This window comes from Paroedura picta, chromosome 3 (genome assembly GCF_049243985.1).
Source record: "Paroedura picta isolate Pp20150507F chromosome 3, Ppicta_v3.0, whole genome shotgun sequence".
NCBI classification, from domain to species: domain Eukaryota; kingdom Metazoa; phylum Chordata; class Lepidosauria; order Squamata; family Gekkonidae; genus Paroedura; species Paroedura picta.
This window is the reverse complement of record NC_135371.1, coordinates 130,303,127-130,316,002: the sequence shown is the minus strand read 5'-3', so window position 1 is coordinate 130,316,002 and position 12,876 is coordinate 130,303,127. Positions and strand designations below refer to the sequence as shown.

Here is a 12,876-nt window from a genome sequence, read left to right as displayed (position 1 = left end):
AGAGCTCCATTTGCAGAAGAGGCAGAAGACCTGATGGCCCCTAGCCTAATTCCGGGACAAGAGAGCATTCATCCCTGGCAAATGTTGCAAGACATATTTCAGAATATATATTTTAAACATGCCATGTTTTTTTTAATTCACTTCTGTTTTCACAGAACTTCAAAGAGACTCGCTGCAATTTCAAAGAAAATCTAATGATACTTGGCTGCAATAAGCAGAACATTGTGTTCATGGAAAGAGAAGTACTATCACTAAAGGTGAGTGGGAAGAAAGTCCAAATACATAGTTCACAATAATTAGCAAGCAAATATCTGGCTGGTAAATATCAAGTTAGGCTATATTTGGGTAATTTGCCTAGTGTCTGAAGTCAATGGGCCATTCCCAGGGTTAGGATTTAGAACTGTTCATAAAGACTTCTTGTGTGTTTCCTGTGAGCCTTCATGCAAATAGACGGGGAACCTTCCATGTATAACTGAATACACATGAGGCTGTCTTATACGGAAGCTGGTTGTCAGGAACATATGTAGAATGTCCTGCAGAGAACATTGGAGGAGATGTATATTTAACATAGCTTTCTGGTGTTTTTCAAATATTCTCCTCCAGTGTCCTGATTGGCTCATTTGGAGACTTCCTGCACCTTTGAGTACACTTCCTCCCTTCTTGCCTCCACAAGAGGCAGACTGACTGACTGAACAACAGAACAGTTAATTAGGTCTCTCTTCTCTCTTTCTATACAGTTGTTTCTCTTCACAATAGAACTATTTTATTCTTTTAAGCATCCTGGTGCTTCAACCTCTCTGCATATTCAAAATCTGCCAACAGAACTTTCTGCATGCCAAGCAGATGCTCTGCCACTGTTGGGAATTAATGGTCTCTTGCATGTGTCTTGCATTAAAACCAATATGACATTCAATTGTAAAACGTCTGACTGCAGAATACTGTTTTATCCTGGCAGGCATTTGGAATTGATACCTCTCTGAAGAGAACACAGGTATCCCCACAACAGATGTCCATGAAGCTGAAAGCTGGTGAGGAAGTTAATTTTCAGATGGAAGTGTTTGAGCCACTTCAATCTCCTGTGGACCTCTACATTCTCATGGACTTCTCCTATTCTATGTCGGATGATTTGGACAACCTTAAACAAATGGGCGAGGAGCTCGGTAAGAACTAATACTGTACCATCTTGAAAGCTACTATAGAGGAAATATAGAATTTTGTTACTAGATTGCCATCTCCCAAAGCAGATGGCAAAGAAGAAAGAGGGTACCAGTACTGGAGATATGCATAAGTTAATACAGCAGAATTGCAGAATTGTAGAAGCATGCTATTGTGTGCAGTAAATATACTACAAAAAGGTAAAACTTAATTTTTTTGAGGTAAATTCAATTCATATCTGTGTTGCAATGAAAGGAGGGAAAAAACCCTAAAGAAAACTATTATGAGTAGCCAGTTATTCCAGCATAATGTGTGTGCAAATAGCATGGCTTCTACCAGAGAGACCAGTAGGAGTACCCTGCTCCTTGCAGGGTCACGAGGAGAGAGAGGACAAAAGGCACAGGAAGAAAAGGAAGAGTCAAATAGAAGCTCCCAGGTTAACACAGAGGCATCCTGTTCTTTCATAAGATGACATATAAGCATCTAGCAATGTAGTACACCCCCCCCCCCAATTTCCAAGTATGCGGAGTTGCCTTATTCCAACGGCCAGTACAAAAAGTAATCCTAATCGCCATATTGAAGATGCCCAAGAGCAGCACCAAAGCTGTGTATTTGGCTACTGGTATACTTCTTCTTTTTTAAAATCCATGTCATTCACTATTAATTTACTACTATACAGCAGTGAATTCCAAAATAGAAGAGCTGCTATAAGCCTAGTTTTCTTCTGGGAACGAGTGACCATGACATTCAGGGCAGAGGAGTGTTAGAACTTCAACCAGCTCTGCCAGGACATCTTGACTGACTTCCTCTTTTCCTTCGTCTCAGCAAAAATCTTGAGGACTATGACTGACGACTACACCATTGGCTTTGGCAAGTTTGTAGATAAAGTTTCAGCTCCACAAACAGACATGAGGCCTGTGAAGTAAGTGATGATGGAGGAGACTTCTGGAAGTGACTGAACTTTGATCCACTGATTTCTTTTTTTATTCTTGTTATGTAAAAAATGTGTCTTGTACTGAATTAAAAGGAATGGTTTATTTGACCTACTACTAATGCCTATAGCAGGCTTTCTCAACCAGGGTTTCTTGATGAGCCTGCGAGGGTTTCCCAAACGAATGGGACTTAAATTAATTTTAATATGCTTTTAAAATGTTAAGCATTTATCAGGTGATATGGCCATATATGGTTATGTCAACCTGCCCCCTCCCCCAATGGCCAGTGATGGGCCTAGGAGGGGAGGGGCCCCAGGTGGACATGTACACAGCTATGCTTCCCAACCATATTCTGCATGATCGCGATGGGGTTTCCCAGAGCTGAAGAATGTAAAAAAGTTGAGAAAAACTGGCCTATAGATTCAAATGGGTAGCCATGTTGGTCTGAAGCAGCAGGATGTTTGAGTCCAGGAACACCTTTAAGACCAACAGAATTTTATTCAAGGTGTAAGCTTTCATGTGCATGCACATTTCCCCAGACACAATGAAATGGGGGCTTACCAGTTCACAGATATAAGCAGAGGATGAGCAATGAATTTGTATACAGCATAATGAAGATGTTTAACATATTCAAGGATGATACAGGAATACCAGGCTAAAGGTCCTCATTTGATTGCGTTCAACTCTGGGGAACATAATTCTGCACAGCTGGTCAGCCCACTTCAAGGAAGAGGATCCTTTGGTGACGTCCCCATGCTTAGGGTCAGATAGTGACAGGGCCTCCATTCATCACTCTCAGCATTCTACGACTGGGGATGCTTCTGTCCATTAGCCTCCAATCTTGACATATTTATTCCTTCACTATGTTTCCCTCCAGAGTTGAACCCAAACAAGTGAACTTTATAGCTTCTTATTTCTGTATCATCCTTTAATCTGTCAAACATCTTTATTATGCTGTGTACCAATTTATTGCTCATCCTCTGCCTATAAAAATGCAAACTTGTAATTCCCATTCCATTGTGTCTGAAGAAGTGTGCATGCACACAAAAGTTTACACCTTGAATAAAACTTTGTTGATTTTAAAGGTGCCCCTGGATTCAAACTTTGTTCTGCTAATTCCTGTGTTAGGGTTCCTACCCAAACCAATATTTCACAAGTGAAACTGTGACTGCATCTCAGTTTAGAAAATTTGCTCATATATGATATCTGTACTTCCATTCTTTTTAAAAATCTCACCTTGCAAAACAGGTCCTCCCCTTGCAGATCCTCATGTCCAGCTTTTGAATTATCTGCCTCACAGGTCTGATGAAATAGGATACATACATCCTTCTAAGCCCACTTTCAGTGAACTTCAAAGGGTATAATTCTGCTTAGGATGGCACCGGCTGCACTTCTACAGTCATTACCAGAATTATTACATACTAGGGGCAAAGCCCGTTGTCTCCAAGAATACAATGGGTGCTAGAGCTTGGCAGTGGGAAGAGGAAGGGGAGGAGTAGTCCAGTATGTAAGGGCATGGGGTTGTCATGTGTGTTGTGTGGGAGGTTGTGGTGGCATGGTGGCAAATGAGGCCATGGGTGTGCAGATATGGGTGTCAAGAACCTGTGGTGTGGAATGTTCGTTGATTGTGGGAGAGGGCTGACCTTTGGGAATTGTGGCATAGTGGTTACAGATGAGCTTTCCAGAGCCATGTCCTCAGATATGTGAAGGGAAAATCAGACTGGAGACTCTTCTTAGGGGAAGATTACATGGCAACCAATTCCCCCCAGTTCTGCGTCATTTCCCTTCTTGTGTGAATTAGGCCACATTCACCGAAATGCCCCTCTGCCCTAATACACATAGGGTAGTCACAGTACACAGGTGTCCACCCTGTTCCTTCTGTCTCCCATATTTTCACTGTTGGTAAAATGTTATGTGCACCACTCCCTACCAACTTCAGGCAAAAATGGCTCATTTGAAGGCTGGACTCTGAGGCATTGTACGATTTTGAAGTCCCACCTCCAAACCTCCAGGAATATTTCCAACCCAGGGGTAGCCAACCTACAGGTGTGGCCTGGAGAGCTCCTGGAATTACAGCTCACCTGCAGAGTATAAAGATCAGCTCCCCAGGCAGAAAGGGCTACTTTGGACAGGGTTGTGGTAGAGAAGAAACATTTAAGGCTTCCCACACAGGTTGTTGTTGAATTGAAAGACTTGAGGCCTACTGCACAGAGTTGTTGTGCAGATGAAACAGGAGACAAAAGAGCCAGCTTCCTCTGCAGAATAACGCTGTGCAGTGGCCTCAAATCTGCAGAGAGTTGCAAAGAAGAAAGACACATGGCTTGGCTGTGTCTAACCCCCGCCAGAGCAGTATTTTAAGTGAGAAGGGGCTTTTCTGTGGCCTCCCTGTCAGGCAACTGTTTGGCAGAAGGGGAAAGTCCCCCCCCCCGCCACAAAAGGAAGGCCCTCAGTCTCTCCTGCGTTGCTCTTGGAAAGTCCTCGTTCCCTCAGTCAGGGCCTGTCAGAGGTTCCTTTGCAGCAGGCCTGAAGGGGGGGGGGGAAGGGAGTGCACTCTGCAGCCTCCTGCCAGCTCTGTCAGGGTTCTGAGGCAATTTATAGTTGGACATGACAGTTAAGACAGCCTTGGGGCGAAAAGGGCTGATGCAGCCTCTGTTCTCATCCCCCTTGGCAGCCCTGCTGACCTCCTCTCCCTGCGGTGGTCAGGATCAGACTGGCAGCCAGACTGGGACGGGTGAATGGAATTTTGGTCTGTCCTGGTGAGGAGCCAATAGGAAAGTACTTTGCGCGCCTCCCCATTGGCTGCTTGGCCCTGGATGGACACTTGGAGGGCCCAATCAGGAGCCGCTTCGCCCTCTGAGTTTTTATCCTGGACAGGGCCCGCCCTAACTCCTCCCCAGGTGGCCTTACTCTTTTATTTAATAGGACCCTGTCCTATTTAAAGACTAGATACAGAGGCAATGCTTTTGATATCAGTTTAATATTGTTGAACAACTGTCCTGTTCTCCTTATGCCTTCAGGCTGCGTGAGCCCTGGAACAATGCTGACCCTCCCTTTTCCTTTAAGAATGTCATCCGTCTTACTAAAGAGATTAGTACATTCAATACGGTGTTAAGGGGGGAACGAATATCTGGCAACTTGGATTCTCCAGAAGGTGGTTTTGATGCCATACTACAAGCAGTTGTTTGCAAGGTGAGCACAAATAAATACAAATAAATAAAATTGGGGGGAAAAAGAAGCTACAGAGGGTACAGATCCTAGTGAGCATTACCAGGCCCCTAGCCAGGAAAAATATTGGGCATGGAGATCAAATGTGTACAGTAGTCGTGAGTACATCATTCCTCCCCCCCCCCCAATTAATGTGGAACATCTACTGGCGTGCTCCTTCAAACGGAAATGTAGACAGACGTGATGTCCGTTATCCTGCCTCAGGGAGCATGCCAGTAGATGGCCTGCAGCAGTGGTGGTGATGCCAAAGCAGTGAGGCCCAGTACTGAGGTGTGTTTGTTGCTCTGGTGCTGCCAGCTTTCAAGACCACTCTCACCATCCAAAGAGCAGGAGCAGCCTTGGAAGACTTGCGGGGCCGACAGCAGCAAGTGCATCTCATCACTGTGGCTCATTGGGCTGGTGCCGCCTCCGCTAAGCTTCTGAGGCTACTCCCATGCTCCGGAGAGCTCTGGAGAGCGAGAGAGGCCTTGGGAGACTGGCAGGAGCCATGGCAGCAAGCACGCCTCAGTGTGGGCCCCGGCTGCTAAGGCTGTGCCAGCCGCCACACCCAGGAGCCACACACACAGGTAGGGCAAGGGAGTGGGGGTAGAGGGGAGGAGAGAGTGGGCAGGGGACAAGGACATGCCCCTTATGTAGGTGTTCTACATAAGGGACAAGAATCCTTGTTGGTTGATTTTTTATGAATAAGCTATGATGTAGTGCAAGGTCTCTACAAGGGAACATTCTACAAAGAAGGTTAAGGGAGAATCCATTCCTGTATTTTCAGGTGATGAACACAGATGTATCAAGATCCCCCATCCCCATATCAAGATCCCCCATCCCCCCCCCACACACACACATACTAATATATCACTATAGAAGTGTCTGTTAATTCCTCTGAGCACAAAAAGAGGTTTTGCTAACAGACATCACAGAAGAAGATTTTTTAAATGGCCTATTTGATTCACAACACCATCATCTTCCATTGAACTTACACATACCCCCAAGTCCCAAACGCTGTTCTGGTTTGGCTCCACATAACTTGCTTCAAGTTAAGGATATCTCTAGGCACTCAGGCTGCAATAGGGTGGCCAACCTTTAGATACTTTCTGAAGATCTCTCAGAATTTCAAATGATCACCAGCCTAGAGAGATCACTTTCCCTGGAGAAAATAGTTACTGCAGAAGATAGACTCTATGATGTTACACCTTTTTAATGTCCCTCCCCCACCTTCCTCAGATTCCATCTCACAAATCTTCAGGAATTTCCCAACATGGAGTTGGCAACCAGAGTGGGTATGGGCTCAAACACATTTCCTTCTCAGCTTTTTTGCTTCATGCAGGTGGGAACAGAAGCTGAGCCCAGTTAAAAGAGAAGGATAAATTGTTGCCAGAACCAATACATTACAAGAGATTGTAAAATGCTGTGATACCCTGATCCCTTGTGGACTTGTGGTGCAGAACTCTTTCCCACCCACCTCAGGTGTTTCCAAGGGCCAAAACGGCTGCATGGTCTCGAGTTGGCTTGTGAAAGGGAGAACACTGTGGCTACTGCTGTCACCCACATCTGATTCCAACCACCTTTGAACATAGGGGCTAAAATAGGCCCCCCCACAAAGCTTCTACCTTAATGTGCTACACAGTGTTGCAGAGCAGAGGAATCCATGACTGGCAGGCGCTAGCAAGCTAAGGCAGGAAAAGGACTGTGTCACATGCTTCTGAGGAAGCACAGGGGAATCAGGAAGCAAGTGCAAAGGCAAAGAAGGCAAGAGACTCTGTCCCTCATTGGCAAAGCCTGGGAGGTATTTGGGAGGAGACAGTGCTCTCTCTCTCTCATTGGTAGAGACTCGTGACAGATTTCACAACCCATAATGCCGTTTGGAGGGACACAACAAATGATTGATGGGGCCATGCCCCTTTGTGCATCCTCATGGCTAGAGGTCTGAGGTAGGTAGGTATGTATCCCTTCTTAGCTACTCATCAAACTCTGAGGTCAGTGAGGCAATTTAGGCCAGGGCTTTCTTTTAATAAATAATATATGGTGGTTTGTTAGGAACATGGATGAGCTTTGGAATCAGATTCGAGGTTATTGGACCATAGATAGAGCTAGCCTGTATGCTGATTAGCTGCTGAAGAAAACAGAGAGCTAAAACGAATGATTGCAGGTACCCAAGAACTGAAGCAGAGTACATAGTCAGTTCAGAGAGCTGCAACTTGTCAACAGCTAGGAGATAAGAGCTAAGGAGACAAGATAAGTGAGGAGTGTTCCAGCACTGTTAATGAGAGCACAGGAACAATAAATGAAGTTCACATTCTCCTCAGCCATCCTAAGGCAAGGCAGTACTTGGAAATGATATTTAAGGGCTACTGGCTTTACTGGCCCTGTTGGTGGCCTGGTAAATGCAGAGACTACTGTATGTATCATGGAGTGGGTAGCTGTAGCATCCTCTTCAAAAAGTCACATGGACTGATTATGCACGGGGCAAGAACCTCGGGATGGTAGCAGCAAGGCAGCCCCGATTATGCATGACACTCCCGCCATCCCAGCCTTGGCCCGGCACAGCGCCCCGGAAGACTCATGGCAAGGGAACATGGAATCCCAGGGCATTTTCCATGTTCCATGGGATGCCACAGGTGCGAGGTCGGGACAGCGCCGTGCACACAATTGGCAGAGCCGGGCCTTTTGGCCTGGCCCTTCCTCTGACCTACTGTGTCCCTGCCGGGACACCGCATGCCCCTTCAGCCAGGGAGTCCCCTCAACCCCACCTTGGTGGGAGAGCGGCATGCCACTCCCCACCGTTGTGCGATGGGGCTCCCATTCCCCCCTCTCCCCACATAATGGGTCACGAAGTGCTCTTGAGCTGCTTTTAGACTGAATCAATGAAATTCTTTCTAAATCCTTGTGTTTCTGTATGTCAATAGGATATCGGCTGGCGGCAAGACAGCACTCATTTTCTGGTGTTCTCTACGGAGTCTGCTTTCCATTATGAAGCTGATGGGGCCAATGTTCTTGCTGGAATTCTGAGGAGGAATGATGAGCAATGCCACCTGGACTCAGATGGCACTTACACCTTTGACACCAAGCAGGATTATCCCTCTGTGCCTACTCTTGTGCGACTGCTGGGAAAGCAAAACATCATCCCCATATTTGCTATCACCAATCATTCCTACGACTACTATGAGGTGAATAGTGTCACCAGTCATGGAAGGGTTTATCTTTCATTATGGCAGCCAACATGGCACAAACTGGGGGGAGACGGTATCCTACTGTTGAGTGGATGAACTTATAAGAAGGATTCAGCAGAAAAATGTTAATTGTATTCTTGGAATCTTCTTAGTCACTACCTCTGAATGCTGGCACTAGGAGTTTTCATCTTCTCCTTTAGCATGTGGCCTAATTTGGTATCTTGAGCTACCTTGGAGTCCTCACTAAACAGACAAGATGCTGAGAGATCCATGACTGAATTTTCCCAGTATTTTAAAAATCTTTTAAAATTAATATATAACCAGATATAAATTTCAAAAGTACATTAAAAATATCAGATAACTGAAAACACTACATACTCTGTTGACATTATTTGTACAACCTTGTCCCAAAAGGTAATGGCCTGAATGCCTTGCCACTACATATGGAAAAAATTGGCTTTTTCTTTGCTACAGTACCAGCATTTAGTGTTCTCATTTTTGTTTAATTTCTCTAGGCTATAAATAATTTTTAATGTATTGATTACAATAGACTCAAGAAAAAGAGGAAAAGGATGTACAATAGTAAAATTCAACGTAATATATAAAATACATTTTGAAATTATCTCTCCCCACATTCTACCATCACAAATTAATCAATGACCTAATCCATTCTTTTGATTGCACTTGACCACAGAACATCAACCCTGCAGACACATTTATTATTTCGATAAGTGGTTAATTTCACTAGAATATAAATCTCTTTTATTTTCAACAACCACTCTTGTATCTTAGGGGGATTGTTTTGTTTCCAGTACCTAGCATATACCAGTCTGTTATCATATGCAATGCCATCATTTGCTGATCCTTACGGACACTAGGTAGATCATTCAATAGTAATACCTCTGGACTAGAAGAAATTGGTATTTGTAGCCCAATCAACATAATTTTGCCACCTTTCCAAAAGGTGGTAGCACATATGCAAACCCACTACATATTAAAGAAATCCGCTTTATCTCCTTTATAGAACCAACATCTCTTTCCCTTCACTGGCATATAATAGTTTGTTTAATTTTTTTTCAAATTCTGAAATATATCGTTTCCCATAACTCTCTGTCTTGTTATAAGAGATTACCTGGTTCTCAATTATCCAACTTTGAATTTTCCCAGAATTTTAAAGAGTTAAATAATAGCTACACGTAGTCTCAATCCAAATCAGAACCATGAAGGGAGGGGAGAGGGAATTAAATCATTCCAAGGCTACATAGTTTCACCTATCAAAATGATCTCCACTACATTATTACTTACTTTGAAGGGGGAAAAGAAAGGTGTCTGTAATTTTTTTCCTTTCCCATGGTAATAGCCCAGAATGAAGGACATTTTTGATAGGCAAACTGGGTAGAAGGATCAAATCTTCTTCATGTAGAATCAGCTGCAGGGGAAGAGGAGGGGGTCATCCTGCCCATTTATCTGGTCCCTGAAATTTCTCTCTCATTCACTTGCTCTGCCCCTAAGGTTGGAGGAGAGTTACAAACTTCCAAGACTGCTCAAAGAAAGAGGCAATTCCCAGATGACCATGGTGTCTATTCTTTAAACAGCATACACACACAAATTAAAACTTTCTCTGTCACTATTTCCCCCCCAGTGATCCAAGTTCAGTGAAAAAGGGTAGTATTGTTAGACTAATCCTGTGTATATATTAAAAAATTAAATTGATAAGCAATAGCGGAATTTGATTACCAAGGAAAGGAGGAGAAATGGTGGAAGGTGCAGACGGGAAGGAAGGGCCTTAATGTGGGTGGTGAAGGAATGGCATCAGGCAAAAGAGTTGGGGGGGGGGGAATATGACAAAATCTTTTTGTTTTTGAATTAACTTCAAGCTTCAAGATTGGAAGCTAGGCAAGGGGAAAACGGCTGCAAAAGCATTCTCAGAAAAAGGGAAACAGCATCAGAAAAGCAAACTGAGCACTGAAAGGAGGAAAATCAATGCAGAACAAAAATAAAACCCAATGGAGGTTTGTGGTGAAAGCAGAATATAGAGATGCACTGCAAAAGCATGGGAAGACCCCAGTGTATGAAAGGCCTAAGTCAGAATTGACTTTTTCTTGTACTCACTATCTACAATAACAAGATAAGGATACATTCTCAGTTACTGTGTACATAGGACTCTTATCATTGGTCCTTTGCTGTTCTCTCACTCTGGTATCCATTTAGTGGTCTAATACAATGCAAATATTTGGTTTATTGACTACCTTTCCCCCCCACAGAAACTGCACAAGTATTTCCCAATCTCTGAAATTGGAAGGCTGCAAAAAGATTCCTCCAATATTGTTGATTTGATCCGTGTGGCTTTTGAGGTAAGAAGATGCTTCTGGATGCTTAAACTCTGACAATTATCAGATGGTCTATTCTGGTATATAAGATAAATATCAGAGAGACTGCTCTGGCTGACCCAGAATACTTAGCATTCATACAACTGCTGTGGAATGATTTTAGCAGAGTTACTAGAACAATTGATTTTCACTGTAGGGTCCAAATCTGGGTCTGTCACTATTTATTCTCTTCCTTTACACTTAGGTAAGGTAAAATGTCTGGCCTGCTACCTGGGGGCTATTGACTTAGATCACTTTCCATTCTATTAATTTTCTTCCTTCCATCTCTCTTCCTAGCGTATCCGTTCCAAGATGGATATTCGTGCTGACAACTCCCCCAAAGCCTTTAAAACACAAATATCTTCCAAGTATGAAAAGACAGAAACTGGCTCATTCCAGATTGTCCAAGGAGAAGTGGTAAGCTCTTACAACCCATGTCTATGCATTCCTGGAGTGCTTTATAGCTCAGGAATAAAAAAAAACTCTTGCACAAGAGATGTGCCCCAAATTCTTTCTATATTAATGTATGTAAATTTATGAGGGGCCATATCGATGGGGAACACTCTCTATGCTCCCAAAGAGAATGCAGCTCCAAAACAAGGCAAAAATAAACCTGACATTTTGGTCACACTGTTATCATAATAAGTATAGAAAGGGGATGCTAATTGCAGGGGTGGTTTGAGTAGTTTAAATGTCTCTGGATCAAGCCAAGTTCAGGAAGGGACTAGATGACCCTGGAGGTCCAGCTTTATGATTCTATGATCCAAGAAGCTCCTGTAATACTGGATTGCAGAGATTCCTGAACTTGGCCTGCTCCAAAGACATTTAAACTACCCAAACCACCCTGGCAAATAGCATCCCCTTTCTATGAGTGGGTGTGTACACAGCTATGCTTCCCAACCATATTCTGCTCCTCCCCTTTCAACCCGCTCTAGGCCCATCCTTGGCTATTTTGGGAAAGAGCAGATTAATATAACCATATATGCTCATATCACCCATTTATACATTAAAAATTAATTAACTCTCACCCAATCAGCAAAACCCTTCTGGGATGGTTGAAAAACCCCAGGGTTTCACAAAACCCTTGTTGAGAAATCCTAGGTCCACCTAGCTAAGTGGAGTAGTAGTAGGATTTTTTGTTATTGTTAGGTTCTGCCAAATTGTTTCTGACTCATTGTGACTTTACGTCACTTTACCCACTTATGTCTTTGATTCTATTAATCCATCTTGTTCTTTGCCTACCTCTTCTTCAGCGTCTTTCAGTCTTACCAAGCATAACTTATAAGACCAACAAGGTGAACACATGTTCTCTCTTCCATGTAGGGCACATATGATGTGCGTGTAAAAGCTCATGAGCATGTAGGTGGAGTACAGGTCTGTGATCTTCCAGAAAAAGACCGGAAAGGTGCTATCCACTTGAAACCCTCTTCTTTCAGCAACAAATTAGAGATTGAAGCCTCAGTCATCTGTGATGCCTGCCCTTGTGAACAGGTACTTCCTCTGGTCCTAGTCTGATCTCTTAAATTTGTGTACAGAAGAAAATGTAGAAGCTGCCACTATGTTTCTAAAGACTACCTGGTTAAGCCTAAACCCCATGGCATGAGCATCAGTACCATCTCCTCTCTTCTTCTTTGCAGCAAAAGGAACTCACATCAGCTAGATGTAATTTCCATGGAGACTTTGTCTGTGGACAGTGTGTTTGCCATTTAGGCTGGTAAGTATTATACTTGTCTTGATGTACTTGAAGTACTATATTAGCCCTATCAGTAGGGCAGAGAAAAGGATTAGCTCACAGACATGACAAGCATTTCTGTACTCTTCAGGAAGTCTCCATCTAGGTGAAAGTATAGTTGGTAATTAAAAAAAAAAAAAGAACCACCCAAAATTGGCTAAGGGAGGACTGAACATGCGTATTGCCCTCCAGTAGCTACAGAATGAAAAGTCAGTTGAGTGCTTACTTTTTAAAAGGAAAATGTGTGTGTGTATGTGGGGGGGATTAGCCTGCTTAACGGATGAAATATCTTAGGTGTG

At 43.5% G+C, this 12,876-nt stretch overlaps 1 protein-coding gene across 8 annotated transcripts in view; it reads left to right on the top strand.

Moving 5' to 3' along the window:
* ITGB4 (integrin subunit beta 4) overlaps positions 1-12,876 on the top strand; it is a 102,151-nt gene that overhangs the window by 28,601 nt on the left and 60,674 nt on the right. For all 8 annotated transcript variants that reach the window (XM_077327774.1, XM_077327777.1, XM_077327778.1 and 5 more), the window contains exons 5-13: positions 156-257; positions 956-1,160; positions 1,981-2,077; positions 5,105-5,276; positions 8,213-8,473; positions 10,741-10,830; positions 11,143-11,262; positions 12,169-12,336; positions 12,483-12,559. In XM_077327774.1, the coding sequence (XP_077183889.1) occupies positions 156-257; positions 956-1,160; positions 1,981-2,077; positions 5,105-5,276; positions 8,213-8,473; positions 10,741-10,830; positions 11,143-11,262; positions 12,169-12,336; positions 12,483-12,559 (1,292 nt within the window). The remainder of the gene's footprint in view (positions 1-155; positions 258-955; positions 1,161-1,980; positions 2,078-5,104; positions 5,277-8,212; positions 8,474-10,740; positions 10,831-11,142; positions 11,263-12,168; positions 12,337-12,482; positions 12,560-12,876) is intronic.